The following is a 19771-nucleotide window of genomic DNA, read 5'->3' as shown; positions in this document are numbered from 1 at the left end:
CGTTTTTGTTTAGAAAATAATATTTTCTTTGAGTTTCATGCCTCTTTCTTCGTTGTGAAAGACTACTCAAGGACTATCCTGCACTGCGGCCCACTTAATAATGGTCTATACAACTTCTTAGCTTCATTAGCTCATCTTCAACCACAAGCTTTCTCTTGTATTCGTGTGTCTTCCCAAATATGGCATCGTCATCTCGGACATGCTTCATTTCTAGTTATCAATAAGGCTACTTCTTTATCTATTCAAAATAAAAATTGCTCCATTTGTTCTGATTGTCAGCTGGCCAAGAGCCATGCTATGCCCTTTACAATTGTGCATGTTAAAGTTTTGAAACCTTTAGATTTAATATATTTGGATGTTTGGGGGCCAGCTTCTACGTTATCTACTTTTGGTGCACGATATTACATAAGTTTTAGGATGATGCATCTAAATTCTTGTGGCTTTTTCCCTTAAAACTAAAATCTAAAGCATATCACACCTTTATTGTTTCCAAGCTGCTGTAGAACGCCAGTTTGACAAAAAATAAAAGCTCTTCAAACTGATTGGGAGGGGGGTGAATACTGTAGCTTAAATACATATCTACAAAATCAAGGAATTAAGCATAGAATAACATGTCTCTATACACATCAACAAGCTGGTGCTATTGAGCGACGTCATAGGAAAATTGTTGAAGTTGGATTAGCCTTACTTGCTCACTCTAATTTGCCCAAATTATTTTGGGAAGATGCGTTCTTAACTGCGGTTTTTATTATTAATAGACTACCAACTCCAATCTGAAACCAAAAATCACCATATGAAATGGTGCATCATAAAAAACCAGAGTATAATTTTTCACGTTCCTTTGGATGTGCATGTTGGCCCTATTTATGTCCATATAATCTCATAAGCTTGGTTTTCGATCCAAAAACTACATTTTTATTGGATATAGTATTGGTCATCGAGGTTACAAATGTCTAGATGTCTCTACAGGAAAAATCTTTGTGTCCCGACACGTTGTCGTTGATGAAAATCTTTATCCATATAAAGAAAACATGTCAATTGAGCCTTCATCAAAAGCTAATCCAGTTGTTCTACCATCACATCTAAATTTGTGTCCTGCTAGATCTTTTTTTTTTTTTTTTGCAAGTGAAACTCTAACCTCTACTGCACCAAGCAATTTGAATATGGTCTCATCATCTGATCGTCAAAATGATCATGAAGTTGCTTCGGGGTCTCCTGCAAGGGATATCACTCGGCCTTAGAATGAAGATAGTCCACCACAAGCTCTGTTACCTTCTCCACCTGCTCCACAAAATCAGAATTTGCACCCAATGACCACAAGAAGCAAAAATAACATCCATAAGCCCAAATTACCATCTGATTCACATGTCAGATATCCCATTCCTAAAGCCCTTCTAGCCACAATCCAAACACCAAAACAGGAACCAACTTGCTACTTAGAAGCTGTTAAAAGTCAAAACTGGAGAGATGCTATGAATAAAGAATTCGATGCCTTGTTGAAAAATGGAACTTGGAATCTGGTTCCAAAACCAACTAATGCTAATCTAGTTGGATGCAAGTGGGTGTACCGGATCAAAAGGAAAGCTGATGGTGATATTGAAAGATTTAAAGCAAGACTCGTAGCCAAAGGGTTCCATCAACAAGAAGGAGTTGATTTTAGCGAGACGTTTAGTCTTGTGGTGAAACGTACAACAGTAAGACTGGTTCTGTCACTAGCTATTTCTCGTGGTTGGCATTTTTGACAAATCAATGTCCAAAATGCTTTTTTGCATGGTCACTTGCACGAAGATGTTTACATGACTCAACCTACATGTTTTGTTCATTCTCAATTCCCACACCATGTGTGCAAGCTTAAAAAGTCTCTCTATGGTCTTCGTCAAGCACCAAGAGCATGGTTTTCATGCTTGACTGATAAGCTACATGCCATTGGCTTTATCGGAAGTCAAGCCGATCATTCACTCTATGTTTATCATCAAGGGTCCATTCTTATTTATTTTTTTAATTTATGTCGATGACATAATCTTAACTGGAAGTGACATAAGTTCTATAAACAGAGTGATCAGCTTGCTGTTTAACGCATATTGCGTTATTTGAAACACATCATTTCTCATTCTTTACTCATACAACCTATTGCAAGTATTACTTTGCAAATATTTAGTGATGTAGATTGGGCATCTGATCGTTATGACAAACGGTCCATTGGAGCTTACTGTGTATACTTGGGCAATAATTTGGTTTCATGGAGTTGCAAGCAACAACAAATCGTAGCTCGCAGCAGCACAGAATCCGAATACAAGGCTCTTGCAAATGCTGCAGTAGAAATTCAATGGATAAAATTAATTACTTAATGATCTTGGTATCCCAATTGTCCATTCTCCCATTCTGTGGTGCGACAAAATAGAGGCTACTTACTTAACTAGCAATCTGTTGTTTCATGCTCGCACAAAGTATATTGAAATCGATTTTCATTATGTTTGTGATCAGGCTCTTTGTGGATAGCTTCAAGTTCGTTTTATTTCTGCCAAAGATCAGTATGTAGATGCTCTAACAGAGTCACTTCCTTTTGTTCGATTTCACAATTTACATGACAATCTCAAGGTTCGATCGTTACCCTTTCGATTGTAGGGGGTGTAGAAGAACAGGTCAATGAGATCTCTGCATCAACCGAACACTCCTCTGTTTCTGGAACACAAACACATGCTTCAACAAACTCCAAGTCTGTAGGAGTGTAGCTATCCAATATTCAAATTTTAAATCAACAAGATTGTATATATTTAAATTTTGAACTCATGAGATGTATATGCAAATATGTAGGACAACAGTTAGAATGATTTACTATTTAAACTCTCTGTAAATGCACATATCAATACTGTACAGAATATCAAAGTATTTTTGTATTCCCACTACAAGAAATAACGTTTTTTTCTTGCGATTTTATTATCGTTGCAAAAAAAAATCACTGCAAGTAACCCTTATTTGCGGCGATTTTCTTATCGCCGCTAAAATCCAAAGCAATGTATCCGAAAATCTAATGTTGCAATTACTGTTTACTCATTTGCGGCGACTATTTGACCTTTTGCGGCGATTTTGTGTCGCTGCAAATAATAATAGAAACTATAGCAATATTTTAATTGCGGTGAATGGGAGAATCGCCATAATAGCTAGTTTTGCGGTGAATAAAAAACGCTAGAAATAACCTTTTAGAAAGTTTAGGCATTTCCCAACGATTTTAATATCGTCGCAACAAAAAAACCACTAATAAACATTATTTCTGACGATTTCTAAGTCGCCGCTTGCTTTCCATCTCGATTTTTTGAGCTGATGGAGAAGAAATTACTTTTACTTTTTGCAACGATTTTAATATCGTCGCAAATTTAGCAACATATACTATTTGCGCGAAAATATTCACCGTATTTTCGCCGCAAGAGCATATCTAGTAAATTAAATGTTATTAGCGGCAAATCCAAATCGCCAGAAAAGTGAAATTAAATTTAAACCACCGCCGTTACATTTTCCCCTCATTTCTTTCCCTCTCCCGCTCTGTCTCCCAAATCCCTATTCTCCCTCAACCCACGCCATGGCGCACAGCCGGTTGCCAGCGACCCCACCACGCCACCACCACCTCACCTGAATGGCCACCCCCTCCTTCTCCCCTAGCCCCCACGGCGGGAATATCCTTTCCCTCTAATCTGGCCTCGACCTCTCTCTCTCTCAGATTTCTCTATGTCGTCGCCACTAGGGGCATCGTTCGCCACCACTCCCACCTCGACGCCATCGCCAGTCCTCCGTCGGAGCCCCCTTCTCCTCTACGCCTAGCCCAGTTGCCCAAGGCCCTCCCTCTCTCCCTTGCTCTGTTCGCAATCCATGGCCGCCACGAGATTTGCTACTGATATGCCACTCCCTTGTGAGTTTCGATTCTTCTTTTCTTCTGTTTTTTCTTCCCATAGATTTTAGTATGTAATGTCTCTAGAAAAGTTGTGGGTTCTCGTTCAAGGATGCGTTGTTTTCTCCTTGTACCTATCATTTTTTTTTTTTTTTTGCAGCTTTTACTGAGGTCTTTCTTCAATTTGAAGATTGAAACATTTGAGGGATACCTATCTTGGGATCCTGTGAATAAGTTACTATAGAAACTGATTCTTTTTCCTTGAGAATATTTTCTATGCAACCAATTCAAATTATTTTTTGTTTATTTGAGATTCAATATCACTTTTAAAATGCTTTGATTTTTTGTTTAAGAGATTTACATGCATTTATTTTTTGTGTAAGACACTTTGTAAACACATACAATTGTGAATCTCTATGTTGGTTAATGTCCAGTAATGTTAGAGTTCAGGTCTCAATTTGATTTTAAGGCTTAAACTAAGTAGTTCCAAAGCTCAGACTTGATTCCAAATGTAAGCATGTGAAGTTGGTCGCGGATTAAGCTAGCATACCAGCAAGTTGTTTGTTGCTGAACTGAATGGCATACCCTGCATCTGGGACAAGCTCCTATGAACTGCTTTTAATGCTTGCATGTTTTTAATATATAGTACTTAGTTAGTTAGTTAGTTAGTTAATTGGTTGCCTGTACATTAGACTTTAACTTAAATTACTAGCTTGTGTTTGGCAGCTCACAGGCTGAAAGTGCTTGCTTTTGCCGGAAAATGGGAACATCCTTACTTTTGTTGCTTTTAAAATATTCTTAAGAAGGTACTGACTTTAATGGTATCCCTTTCTCACTTTATCCTGTTTTATTTTATTTTATTTTTTTGCTCTTTTCCCTTTACTTTATCCTGTATTCACTTAATGTCAGACTAAGGAGCAGAATCAATGTGAACCTCACATAATTTGTCATCCAAATGTTATCTAATTTCGTTGTATCCATTCTTATAAGTTCCTTCACCAAAGAAGTTATTTAACCAACATGCCTAAAAGTTTATGTATTACCCTAGGATGATTTCACAATAATTAGTCCAAAAACATAGATTTATGCTTGAAATTTATTAATAATTTTACATTAACAAACCTAATCATATCAATGTCATAATGAAAGTTTGGAATTTTATAATTTTATGTTTATGCATTGGTACTTTTTGTATGTGGAGTAATCATCTCCATTGTTTATATTTGAGTACTCTTGAAACTTTGGAAGAAAGATGTATTGCTACTTGGAATTTTCCTTCTATAAAATTCCAAGTATGTAGATAGTACACTTTAGTTTGATATATGGTGTGTAGGGTATCATCGAATGGTTTTGTTTTATGGATGAGGGAATTGTGTATTTCTTGGCAGTGAGGTTTTCTTGTTCCTTTGTGCAGGTGGGTGAATGAAGTTGTACTATTTTATTACTTGCATAAACAGGATTTAAAGGATTAAAAATAGAATGTGGTTTATGCCATCATGAACATGATCTACTCTTTTTAATATTAAGAAGATCTTCTGTTTTAAATATTGAGTTTGAATCATGTTTTGACTATGTTTAACCCTTTATGACTATGTGTTAAGCTAGTGGAGATAAGAATGTATTATTTTTAACACTTTTCTTCAAGATAATAGCCTATGTAAGCAACGAGGATTTTATTCAAACTAGTAGGTTCGATTAGAATTTTCTGGTTTGTCGAGAGCTACTCTTGCTGTTTATGCTATGCTTTCACACAAAAATGATGTGAATTCTCAGGTTTTCTTCAAATCTAGTATGCTTGGATTATGTAGTTGAGATTGTGGTTAAACGAGGGATGTTTAAGAGCATGAATGTACCAAAGTTGCTAGCTGTCCATGGTAGTGCAGAAAATTCGGTTATGCACTCTGTTTTGCTTCTTCAACCAGTCCATTTCATCTCTATTTTTATTTGCATCTTATTGTCAACCAAAGTTATTTGTTTGTATCCAAAGATTGAAAATAAGGGACAAAAACCAGCCATCTTGTGAGCTTTAGCTCTTAATTTAATTTGGTTCCAACAAGTTACTAACAAGCTGTCAAATGCCATCTTAATAGTGAAATTTTCAGATTTTTTATACTTCCTTGTTCTCTTCCATTTCTAAGTCAATTCCTATCATTTCTACATTCTTAACCCACAATCTTCATATATCTGTCATGTAGAAAACTCAATGGCCTTTATTTGACAGCAAGCTGTCAAATGCCATTTATGCTTCTCCTTCAGCTTATATCTTCACTATCACCTTGCACTCCATATGTATGGATATATTACCCATTAAGTATACTTTTATTACCTATTGTACTGCTATTATCTCATCAAGAGTGATACAATTGGTGAAGAACTTGTCGTTCTATATATGCTTCATTAAACCAATTCTGAACTCATATAGAAAAATTGTGGTAGATTCATCTACCTCTGCAATTTTTGCAAATCAGTTTGAGTATGACTTCTAAATGGCTTGTGTTTAAAGTAGTGAGTTTCATAAAACTTGATGAAGTCCATCTTGAAGAAAATCCCATTCCCATATTGTGGAAGTCAAAGAAACAAATGAAGGATATATGATTTTATATTGTGTATGATTCATTGCAGCAGAATGTGCTGCCTAAATAGTTTGGGATTTATGTTGTGAGATTTTGTGCATTATGTTCTGTATTTCCTTAGATTTTTCTTTCATGCCAAGTTGATGATTGTGCCTTTATTGTTGGGCTAGTTTCACTTAGTTTTTGCTCCTGTACGTGCCATACAGGTTTATTTCTGCACTACATCAAATTATTTTTTCCTTCGAGAATAAATTCATGTATTTGCCTTACAAGAGGCTCCTTATAAATAATCCATACAATTTATCTAGCTTTAGGGTTTAGTTCATATGTTACTTATATCTTATAGTTATATATACATATATTATATATAAGGGTCTCTAACATGAAGTATAGCTTGGGTATAGTTCATCAGGATTAATTTTGTGATTTTTTTTTTTATTTTGTGAAATATCTTTTCCGGCGATTAAAATTCGCTGGAAATAGTTTTTTGTACACTAAACTTATTTCCGGCGATCATATATCGCAGCAAATACTTTTTACCGGCATTTTAGGGTATTTGCGGCGAATAATATTCACTGCAAAAGATTTCCCAGCGATTTAACTAAGCCGTTGGAATAGATCTCAGTATTAGCGGTGATTTATTCTATTTTTCGGGACGACTATAATTCGCCGCAATTGATGAATTCCCAGTGATTTTTAGATCGCTGCAATTGAGTTCACAAAACGCATAACTCAATTGCAGCGATTTTTAAATCGCGGGTATTGAACTATATCGGCGCACTCTTATCGCCGCAATTGTTATTTCAAAACCGTTTAGTCAATTGCTGCGATTTCAAAAAATCGTTGAGAAAGTATATTTTCGGTGATTTTCCCTCTTTTAGCGACAATATTTAATCGCTGAAATTAATCTTTCCCAACGATTAATAACTGAATCGTATCTTATAATTGCGGCGACAAAATGTACTATTTGTGGCAAAAGAAAATCGCTGGGAAAGAAAATCTTTACCGGCGATTTTTGGCTTCCGTTAGAGTAGATCAAAAGTGGGGCTTTAATATCGGCAAACCTCCAGTGATTTATAAATCGCTGGGATAGGTGAGAAGCGGCGATTTTGTTGGTTTTGCCAGCGAAAGTGAATCGCCGGTAAAGGTGATTTTCCTTGTAGTGTCCTCCTTACAAGTTGGAACTCTTTACAAGAGGAAATCATTACATATTGCGAGTCCTCAATATATACAGCTTAGTCCCCTCTGGTGTGACGGTGTCATCATAGTCTAAAACAGGGAGAGAATTACAAGCAAGGTTAGAAACTTGCAAAGAGAAGTAGTATTCATGCATCCATATGTGTATGCACGTGCAATCTCGAGCGTACTTCTACCTTCTTTGCCGAACTCTCAAGTCATCTTAATTCATTCTTTCTATGGCATAAATCAAAGTTTAATTATCCTCTAAGAAAACACAGCCTAAACATGGCGCAGTAGTAGTACTTCATGTGTTGTGCATATATAATTCTACACATAATGGAATAGAAAGTAAACGAAATACAGCTTGCTAGCTTATAGCTCGTGATATAACGCGCGCATTCAAGGCCAGATCAATATCAACTTGATGCGCGCACCTAGCTTATTTTCCAACTAAGGTGTTGCTTTTAATTGTTACTAAATACGTATCAATTCCTATATCATAAATTGTAGTAAGGGTGTTTGAATAAAAGTATATAGGAGGTCTCGTCAAAATTGTTTTTCCGTCTTCATTCTTGCTTTTGTCATGACATGATATTATATATTTAAGAGAGAACGATTACCACGCGAGCAATCCTACTCTCATACTGGATTTTAACATCTCCAATCGTACTAGTATTTGATGTGGACACATTAATCGCTTATACATGACGAGTTGATGTGATTAAAGGTGATAACATTTAAAATAAAAAACAACATTTCTTATACCACATTTCATGAGATCAGATGGTCAACTCAACTTGAGTAAGAGTCACACCCAGATCATGTATAAAATTTCCAGCAGTACTATATATACCTGGTCATGCACATTTCATTAAAGTGTGGATGAAGGTCACTATTTTATAATATTGTGTCTAAACATAATTATCTAGAACTTTCAAATTGGGGAAGGTTGCAACACATACACGCACATTAGTCTATATATTCACAGCACACGGCTGGGTACAATATTAATACAATATAAAACCATGCACGACTCCCGGCCGCCCTTTAATAGAAAGGCACCCAACGCATGATTTAAAGTCACTTATTCCCCAAACTCTCTTTCACGGATTTCTATTTATATAAGTTAAAGCTACTCCATTGCCAACTCTATTCCCTCTGTATATATGTTGGTGTATGTGCATTTTAATTGCATCCTACGCCATTCACCCATCTCTAGTTCTTCTCTCTCCTTACACCATTTCCTATATAAAGCCCTAACATTAATATATCCAACCATCAAATTCCAGTTCTCTCTGAAAATGGAACCACATACTCACCTTGGAACTACAGGGATGTTGTTGCTTTCTGTCTTTGTGATGAGTTCCTTCGTGGGGTCTTTTGCTGGTACTTTTTATGAACATTTCGACATAACTTGGGGTGATCATCGTGCTAAGATACTCGACAAAGGAAACCTTCTCACACTTACTCTGGACCAGGTATCTGGCTCCGGCTTTCAATCCAAAAGAGAATACCTATTTGGAAGGATGGACATGCAGATCAAGCTCGTCTCCGGCAACTCTGCCGGCACTGTCACGGCTTACTATGTATATGATCTCTATCTCTATTTTCAGATATCCAAACTCCTTCTGTTTTCAAGTGATACTACATGTTATGCTTCAATATCATGAACTTCTGCAACTAGCTTATAAGAAAGTTTCTTCAATATCGGATATATATTTTTGTTTCTTTGCTGCATGCAGTTATCTTCAGAAGGGCCAAACAATGACGAGATTGATTTTGAATTCTTGGGTAACCTGAGTGGAGAGCCGTATATCGTTCACACTAATGTGTACACCCAAGGGAAAGGAAACAGAGAGCAACAATTCCACCTCTGGTTCGACCCAACAAAAGATTTTCACACCTATTCCATTGTATGGAATCCACAACGCATCATGTAAGATTTCTATCATCGGACCAATGTTTAATTGTGAAAGAATCAGAAAATATGATCATATATTTTTTTATAGGTATTTTCAGTATATCTTAATGACTATCTTGAATATTACAGCTCTAGCTTTCAGTCGATCTCCTGCATATTTGACTTTAAAAAGTATCTACCTACGGTCACTCGATCAGGACGTGGTGTAAAGCTTGCACCACCCATCAACCTTAATTATTTTTCATAAAAGGCTCAGATGAACCAAAGTCGTCAATCCTGTAAATTTACTTCATAGTAATGAATGATTCAAAATAAAAAGAATAAAAAATTGAGAATCTAACGGTTGGCTGCCCCACCCCTCCAAAGTTTTCTTTTAATATTTATTTTTAATAATGTTTTTTAAATAAAATAGATTAAATGCGGGTGTAAGGTTGTGCTTGGTTGTTGAACCAAACTCAACTCATCTCAAACCAATCATTGATAAGACCTAACAACAACCAAAAACTCAACTCATCTCAAACCAATCATTGATAAGACCTACACTTTTTCAACTTTCCACAAAAATACTAAATGCATCTCAACCTACTTCGTACATTTCAACCTAAAAAGTTAAATTCATTTCAACTTAAAAAAATTAAGGCTGCGTTTGGATGTTGAACTGAGTTGAGTTGAGTTGAATTGAGTTGAGATTATAAAATATTGTTAGAATATTATTTTTAAATATTATTATTATTTTGGGATTTGAAAAACTTGAATTATTTATTATATTTTGTATTGAAATTTGAAAAAATTGTAATTATGAGTTAAGATGAGTTGATCGATGGGACCCATAAAATATTATTATTCACAACTTAACTCAACTCAACATCAAAACATATTCTTAATCTTAACTTTAAGCTCCTTGTTTTAGCCCATGAAACATGCATCATTTACTAACTTTACCCAATATTTTGAAGATCCAACTCCCAATTTGGGAACCATATTATTATAATATATATATATATATATATATATATATATATAAGTTGGTTATAATTACATGTACCTTTGTGCATGCAGTTTCTTAGTAGATGACATCCCCATAAGAGTATTCAACAACGAAGAATCCATCGGTGTTCCCTTCCCAAAGAGGCAGCCCATGAAGCTATACTCGAGCCTCTGGAATGCAGACCAATGGGCAACCAGAGGTGGGCTCGTGAAAACTGATTGGTCCAAGGCTCCTTTCACTGCCAGCTATCGCCACTTCAATGTCGAGGCCTGCTTCTGGTCCCGAGGTAATTCCTCCTCTTGTGTTTCCGATTCCGTCTCAAACGGTGGTTGGCGCACGCTAGGGCTCGATGCGAGTGGCCGAAGAAGACTCAGATGGGTGCAAAAGTATTACATGATTTACAACTATTGTACCGACTTCGAGCGATTTCCTCAGGATCGCCCACGCGAGTGTCGTCGGCACGTTTATTAGGACGTTCCTTGGATGAGACTTTAATATATCTTTTCAATTTGTGAATTATTGTAATGTTTATTTGAGGATTACTGATGTAAAATAAATAATAATAATAATAAAAGCAAATTATATGCATATTATATATATATATATATATATATATATATATATATATATCCTATTTTCATAATAATATTCTTTTTTCCGTTACACTTTATATATCTTATTTTCACTCCAAACTTCTCCGTCATAATATAGTTATAAAAAGGATGTTTCTATAACCGCCAAGGTTTGACCGCTGGATATGTATTCTAGTGTAAATTATATATATATTTTTTAATATTTTTTTAAAAATCTTTAAATATTTTTAAAAAATACACCAATACACTGATAATTATTTCCTTAACAGTAAGTAAAAATAAAAATTAAAATAGATTAAATAAATAAATAGTCAAAATGAAAAAATAAATTCATGAAACATACTATCATTTTCATTATAAAAAGTGTTATAAATAAGACTTGGATTTGTATCGTAATTTCTTTTTAAATATTATATTCTCATAAGAAAAGCTTTCAAAAATTTTACTGTTACGTGGAATTAGATTAAAATTGGATGTGAAGTACTATATCTATAAAAAGATTATATACAAATAAAGTCATAAAGTGACGTGGTGTGATGTAATATTTTAGATATATTTTATGATAAAAATAATTTTATAATATAATATATCACATCAAACCTCAATTTTTAAATTTATTTTTATATAATCTTTTTATATTGAAAGCATTTCTCGTACTCTCCGCGGGAGTGCAACCAGACCCAATATGGTCAGGTCAAGATCCAGTCAAACAATAAACCTATCAATCCAATTCGTGAATAGACCGATCAATTGATGTATCCGAGGACAAAAAGATAATACTATAAAACCGTCAAATTTTGCTACATATAAATTAGTGTATAAACGTACCATTTGTATTAAGACACGTTATTTATAAAAAGAAAAATTAAAATACACTATAAGAGAAAGGACTACAACCAATTCTTTTGCGGCAACTCCAATTTAGAGTTTTTTGTATGGAAAATGATATCTAACCCCCACAAGTGTATTGCTCAAGTGAACCGTTAGTGCATTTGATTATTTTCTTTTTCTAAATGTTTAAAAAAGTTATTGCTATTATATTTGTGTATTTTTTTACATTTTAAAAAATAAAAATAAAAACCAAATGCACTAGAGGTACACATGAGGGACTTAGCAGCAACACCCTTTTTGTATTTGCATCATTTTATTTCTAACGAGTAAATACTCGTCACTAAAAACTACTTGTCCTCGCAAATAAACATGATGGAAAAAATCAACCCACGTGCTATGTGATATTTAACTATTTTCGACATATTAAAAAAAAAAATACTATTAACCCAACCATGTACCTCTAACCCTAAAAATATTTTCCCTAATTCTACCCGACATCTCCCCTCCAGCTCACCTCATTGCCACCACACCATACAGATGCTAGTGGTAGTAAGGCTTCATTTTCGTTTATCTCTCCCACTATCCACTACAAGAGATTGGGTTTTTTGAGATAAAATTATTTGTCTCAAAAAATCTAATTCTAGTCCCAAAATATTTTTAGAGACAAAAAAAACTTTGTCTCGAAAAGTTTGTCTCAAAAGGTTTTTAGAGACTTTTCAAAAAATAATTTTTAGAGATGAAATTAGGCGTAACCAATCGAAACTGTTTGAACGGGCATTTTTCTTCTTTTTAAGACAAACCATTTTTGTCTCAAAAAACAGTTCAAATGGAATCCTATCAGTTTGAACTGACATGTACCATTCAAACTATAAGAAATTTTGATTTGAACTAATGACCATGTTTGATCCTATTCGAATGGACGGAGTGTTCTAACAGATTTTATGCATTCGAACTAATAAATTTTTCAAATGACTTGTATTCAAACATAAATTCTGTACGTTCGAATAGGCTTTTTATTTTCGGAAATTTTGTCCGTTCAAATGTGATTTTGCATATTAATATTGTTTGAACAAATATTTTATTATTCGAACAGCCGTACGGATTGTATTTCTCGGTTGTCGTTCGAATGAGTTAGTTTTTGTTTTGTTTAAATCGTAATTTATCGTTTGAACGGTATTAATCATACAAAACATAATTTAATTAAAAATACCATACTAATATTATACAAATTGATATTCAAACATCACAACTGTTCAAATGTTTTGGAACATCATAATAGAAAGACAATTAAAGAAAAAATAAATTTCAAGATTGTGATGGTGGCATTAAGTTTTGGGACATCATTGACTGCCATTGTTCAAACATATTTTGGTTATTCAATTCTAGCTTTTTCTACATGTTCTTTTCTAATCTCATCTCTAAATTAGCTGCTTGAGATCTAATCGGGTCAACAACATTTTTTCCTTGGACCTCAATCATTCTATCTCAAGTGTTGCTTCCTTTAATTCATTAGTCTTGTTGTCATTCAATCTGACTTTAGAAAATGATGATGATGTTGAGGATTGCTTCACGCAACGTCGTAAGCCGCTTGAATATCTAGAACATAATCCAAGAACTTGAGAAATGATTTGAGCATCATTGATAGATGATTCATCAGATGGATCCGCAACAGTTTCCTTAAGAGATATCATCTTGTCCTATAAAAAAAAAAAATTGAAGTTAGTATAAGTAACAAAAATATTATTAGATAGTGGAATTAAAGAAACTTAAACTTAGATAATTTGCCTTTGTTTTAGGACTGGTCCAAACACCATCATGAGTTTTATGTGTTTTAGCATACAATTAGATCAGATCATAGTCAGCATGACTTTCTTTTTTCTGCAAAAGGAAAATCTATATTAGAACTTAAATCAGAACAGTATATTATAAGTTAATATTTAACGAGGACTAGAATAACTTACCCTTTTTTTAGACAAACGATGAGCAGATCAAGAACCTGCATGATGGTGTATTATTAAATTTGATCTATTTGCTTTGTCCACAGTACACCATTGCTAAAAAAATATTATGTCTATATATTTAATACATCTATCATATACTATTAGAAAAATATAGCAGCAAAATTACCTGATAAGCAGGATCTTCAAACATATCATAAACATTCTCTCATTCGTTTGGTGGCATTACTTGGAATGGATTTTGACGCGCCTCTGTATTGAACTTCTAATTGTATACATAGCATCGACCTTTGTACATTTGGAACGCATTCGACATCAATTCCTCAACCGTTAGTCGATCTTCTTGTCGGCCAAAATTAAGTTCAAACTCGTCCTTTTAAAAATTATATTTATAATTAGTATAAATACAAGTAACTTTAAATTAACATGTTATACATAGTTTCTTGATATATAGCTTATTACAAGGTAACAATTTTTTATGTCGTCTTTCACATCTTGGAGAACTTTAGCCAGGAGGATATAACCATCGGTGCTTACGTGCGAGTAAGCGTACTAACATAAGAAGCAAGCCAAGATGACGAATCCCTAAAGCCATTGGTGTGATCATCAGGAATATCTACTTTAATTTTACCCATTTTCCTTACTTTCTCTCTGCAGACACCCCTTGTAATGTCTCAACCTCGGAGATGCCTTACAACAGCTATATATACAGTAATTAAACCATATATTTTAATTAAATTATTTTTATTTTATAGATATATATTACTTAAATCGAGCATTAAATATGGTATTTAATTTGATAAAATACCTTATTTTGAGTCTGATGATGTTGGTCCATTATTGATGGCAGATGAATCACACGAGTTATTAATTGATGGGGATGGTGGACATGATGCTTTGCATTTGGGAGGCATATCTGTTTGAAATTGTAATAAATTATTATTTGAGCAAATGTTACGGATATTTATAAGAATGTTACTTACACAAATATATGTTTTAAATTCATTTAATATCAGTGTTGCTGGACCAGTCACCTTCATCCTTACTAGATACTTCAGTTGATTTAAGTTCTGCTGAAATTTCAGCCTTAATTACTTCGGATTGAACATCTTCTTTATGCAATGAAACCATGTCATATTGGCTTAGATAAACAAATAGATTGATGTCTGCTTCGTTTTCTTGATATGTTTCTTTATTTGTTAGACTATCAACTTCTTCATATGGTTCGTCTGCCTCTGGAATATAATCATATACATTTCTTGGTGCAAACTTCTCCACTACCAGCTATGGGTTTCTGTACTCCGGATCATCTAAATGAAAAATTTCATTCGCTTGGCAAATGTGAACAAAAGGATTATCCTCATACCATGTGCGAGATGTATTAACACTCACAAAATATCCATCGTTACGTACTCTTGACTAAGGATTTGAGACATCCCAATAATTACATTTAAACAACTATACTATATATCTCCCCACGTACTTTAATACTATGATATCTTCCACAATTCCGTAGAAATCATGAATGTTATCATCCTCATGTCAATATTGTTACCTTCTTCCATTTGATTGGACTTGTTACTAAAACTAACTCCTTTTGAAAATGATTTGCCATGTGAGACCCAAGATAAATATTTAGGATCGATTTCATTTACAAATAAATGCTCCTCCACTACCGCCAAATTATGTGAACTAAGATTTTTGCACTTCTTGCACACATATCTTACAAATCCTCGATTGTCAACACTCATGCGAGCAAACTCTATAAAAAACTTCACCCCTTATGCATATTCCTTATAGTCTCACCCAAGTCTATATCTCAACAACATCCAACTCCTATCCATTGTATTTTCGTTACTCGTTGGTTGTCTATAAAAAAACCTAATTCATGGGATAAACACTATCAAGAGTCTATTCATACTTGTTTACCATCTATTTTATAAGGTAGTTGATTCTATTTCATTCGATAAACTATCGTCTATATCGCATATATACTCAGTCCAAAACTCTAATGTTAGTAAACATTTCAGCAACATTTCCCTACAATTCTCTAAATCTACTAGTCACGATAAGTCGTCGACTCTATTCATGAGCCGAGAAACTTACGGACCACTCACAACCCTGTTCATGTAAGGAAATACTTAATCAAAATTTTAATTGATTAATACAAGAGATTAAACTGAATATATATGTCATATACATGATAGAATCACAAATTGTCCACTTTGGACAATTCAAAAGTTGTACCCAAACATTGTTTCAGATAATATTTGGCCACAGCTCTTAGTTAGTAAACCAAGCCCCTAGTATCACATTCCAAATCCTATAAAGCCACTAGTAAATTATAATTTTGTAAGTATTAATTATAATTTAATTTCACTAAATTATTATTATACATTATAGTTTTTTAATTAATTATCTTTTTAAGTATTATTTTTAATTTAAGTATTAATATTTCATATGTTTCTTATTTTTTAAGTATTAATAATAATTTAATTTTACTAAATTTTTATTATACATTATAGTGTTTTAATTAATTATCTTTTAAGTTTTATTTTTAATTTAAGTATTAATAATTCGTATGTTTCTTATTTTTTAAGTATTAATTATAATTTAATATTACTAAGTTTTTATTATACATTATAGCTTTTTATTTAATAATATTTTAAGTTTTATTTTTCATTTAAGTGGGAAATCATTCATATGTTTCTTATTTTTAAGTATTAATTATAATTTATTTTACTTATTTTTTAATTATACATTATAGTTTTTAATTAATTATTTTTTAAGTATTAATTTTGATTTAAGTATTACAACTCAGAAGTACAATTGTTCGAACACTTACCAGTCTGTTCGAATAGGATAATACATTCGAACAGAAGAGTATAGTGTTCAAACGGTTGCAACCCAGATTTCTGACACAAAACAGAGACAAAACACAATCTCATAAGATGCATACTTCACAAACATTTCACAAATATTGCATAAACACAAATATATTTTCATATTCCAACATCCAAATACGAATATATTTTCAAATTTGTTCAAAAACAAAAATATATTCACACATCCAAACACAAATATATCCTTATAATCTTAATCTCTTGTTCTTATACAGAAGGGAATAGAACAAAAAAGTGAAGAGAACATAAATTTGAGTTTTTGAACAAAAAATCTCATGGGAATAGAACATCAAAGTAAAAGAGCTTACTAAATTGAAGAGAAATAAAGAGTTGAAGCGCGCTCCTTTCACCAGCAGCTTCTTTCTCATGGTCTCTCTCTTTCTCATGCTCTTTGTATATTTGTGAAACTCTCTCAAATATCCAGCACGTTTTGGATTCTGGACATCTTATTTCTTATTTTCGCATTCAAACGGAATCCACTATTAGTTCAAACGAAAACATTTAAGTGGAAAATATTTCTCTCCTGGAACAATTAAGCTCACACAAGTTTGAATATCAAATCTTTACTTTCGAATTGGTTTTTGGTATTGTAATTTGGCGCAAATGGATGCTACTACTGCTTATCAATGGTGCAATGGTGCAAATATATTTTATACATTTGACCATTGTAAATGTCCATTCGAACACATAATTCAACAGTTTGAACTATAATAAAATTATGTTTGAATGTACATAATATATATATAAGTATATTATACATCTAATTTTAAGTATATATATAAGTATTAGTATAAATATTAGTATAAATATAAGTATATAATAATTAACTATAAGTAGTATAAGTATATATAGTATAAATACTATATTATATAACAAATATAATAATAACTAACGCAATATTTTTTTACTGTTGAAACGGTATTCGTAAGACGTTTGAATGGATATAATATTTATGGAAAACATTCAAACGTAATAACTATTCGTTCCACGGTAAAAAATAAATATTAGGCATTGTGTCCAGAACTCAAGCTGTTAGAACGTTAAAATCAATCTCTTTGCAGCATGAGTGCCAAGTACTACCACACGCCGCTGTCAAAGCCACCGTCCACCACCACTCTCCAACCCGCAATAGATATGTGATCTCCCCAACGTTTTTATAAATTTTTTTCTCCTATAACTTGTTTTAAATGGATTGAAAATGCAATTTTGAAAAATACCTCATTTAAATCCCGTTGTTGCCTGGAAATGGAGGACAGATGATTCTGTGGTCATCACGGCCTCTCATTGTTGTTGTGGGAAGAAAACCAAAAGGAATACACCGATTCCTTTCGGTTTTGGCAATGGCTGAGGCGACTCAACCATTGCTGAGCTTGAACCAGAAATCGTCATTCAAACGTGTCTTAGACGTTCGAACGTCATATGAATGGTTAACGTTTAAACCAATATTATATTGTTCGAACGGCAACATATTATCATTCGAACCCACTATATATCTATTTGAACATGTTGTTAAGTATTCGAACGATACGTTTCTTATTTTAATTTTTTTATAGAGTTGAATAGATAATGTAACACATATTATATTATTAAATACAATTACCTTGATCTAATTATAATTTTGATATTTTTAATCATTGTTCTTAATTTTATAAATTTAATTTAGCATCATTCCAATGGCTTATTGGAGAAAGAAGCGGGCCGTCTAGGGCAATCCTCTAGCAAAGAAGTCTGAGAGATGACTATTTTGTTGGAGCGGCAGGTGAAGATAGATGATTTTAAAGATCTTCTGTGGGAGAGACATTTGCTGGCATTTGTCTTTACTGATGGTGGTTGGACACCGATCATATACCAAAAAGACAAAGGGACGGACAAGATTGTTACCTACATCAATATTGTATCTGAGTTCTATAGAAAACTTGGTCGTGCCATCCAGGATGATGACACAAGCACCTTCTCTGTTTGGGGCGTCTTAGTACGATTTTCAATTGATGCAGTTGCCAATTTTCTTGGTATCCCTCGACTGCCCACTGCATATTCTAATATGGTGCCTAGGGAGTCTACACCTGCAGACGATGGAGAGACTACTGAGGAAGGGAATATTGTTGTAGTAGATGAGATCGATGGCCTCGCTGATCATGAGGTTCATCAGTTGGTTGTGGGTCCAAATGCTCATTCCTATGATGGGAGCGACAACATTAAATAGATGGACTTATCCAGTTTTTTTAAGATCATGAACATTATAATAACCATCAACATCGATTCGCCACTGTACAAGACTGAGGTTAACATGGACAGGACACGATTTATGTTATAGGTCGCTCTTGGGGTGCCTATCAACCTAATGAGATATATATTCGTTATGATTTGATCAGAGGCCACCTATATTATGACATATATATTGTCGTTTGGAGTCCTGCTCACATGATTTATTTTAGCGAAGGGAGTCAACCCTGATGCATTTGAGCATGTTCGGGAGCTAATTAGACTGATCAACTCCATGATCTTGTCTCGTAGCATGAGACACTCCAAATTTCATATTCAAACACCCATTACAGAGCCGGTCGACACTCAGGGAGATGCACAGGGTGTATTGAGTGAGTCATATATATAGGGTGCATCATGTACTACTACTCGTGAGGAGATTGCATATCGTGTGCATTCAGAGATGCGCATATAGACATAAGAGATCATTGATGCAGTTTGGGTCGGCCTTGCAGAGACTGAGTCAAAGTTCATGTCTCAAGTGACAGATATTGAGACACGCCTTGCTGGAATCGAGGCGGTGCTACATGATCTGGCCCAACAGTGTATATCTTTTATTTACATTTTTTTAACTTTTTGTATGGACAATCATGACTATTTGTATTTTGATTATTAATTTAAATATTCAAAAAGTCATACATTATATTCCGGCCATACATTATATTTTTGGGATGCAATTA

The 19771-nt window shown here is 33.7% G+C and overlaps 1 protein-coding gene across 2 annotated transcripts; it reads left to right on the top strand.

Moving 5' to 3' along the window:
- The first annotated feature begins 179 nt into the window (after nucleotides 1-179).
- Nucleotides 180-14896, top strand: LOC121265277 (probable xyloglucan endotransglucosylase/hydrolase protein 16). 2 transcript variants are annotated; one of them, XM_041168841.1, is made up of 4 exons: nucleotides 180-213; nucleotides 8968-9221; nucleotides 9378-9571; nucleotides 10616-11015. In XM_041168841.1, exons 1-4 carry the CDS (start codon nucleotides 180-182, stop codon nucleotides 11013-11015), a joined length of 882 nt encoding a protein of 293 aa, XP_041024775.1. The 2 variants fall into 2 exon arrangements, with proteins under 2 accessions (XP_041024775.1, XP_041024776.1); XM_041168842.1 differs by lacking the exon at nucleotides 180-213 and adding an exon at nucleotides 14880-14896 and having other exon boundaries at nucleotides 8970-9221; nucleotides 10616-10974.
- Nucleotides 14897-19771: the final 4875 nt, after the last annotated feature.

The sequence above is a fragment of the Juglans microcarpa x Juglans regia genome, chromosome 5D (assembly GCF_004785595.1).
Source record: "Juglans microcarpa x Juglans regia isolate MS1-56 chromosome 5D, Jm3101_v1.0, whole genome shotgun sequence".
Lineage (NCBI taxonomy): Eukaryota > Viridiplantae > Streptophyta > Magnoliopsida > Fagales > Juglandaceae > Juglans > Juglans microcarpa x Juglans regia.
The sequence above is the reverse complement of the archived record's forward strand: the minus strand, read 5'-3'. Positions and strand labels throughout refer to the sequence as shown.

Coding starts and splice junctions, on each gene's coding strand:
- LOC121265277 (XM_041168841.1), top strand. CDS start 180: ATGGCATCGTCATCTCGGACATGCTTCATTTCTA. Junction 214..8,967: donor TCGGACATGCTTCATTTCTA/GTTATCAATAAG, acceptor TTGGAACTACAG/GGATGTTGTTGCTTTCTGTC. Junction 9,222..9,377: donor GCACTGTCACGGCTTACTAT/GTATATGATCTC, acceptor TGCTGCATGCAG/TTATCTTCAGAAGGGCCAAA.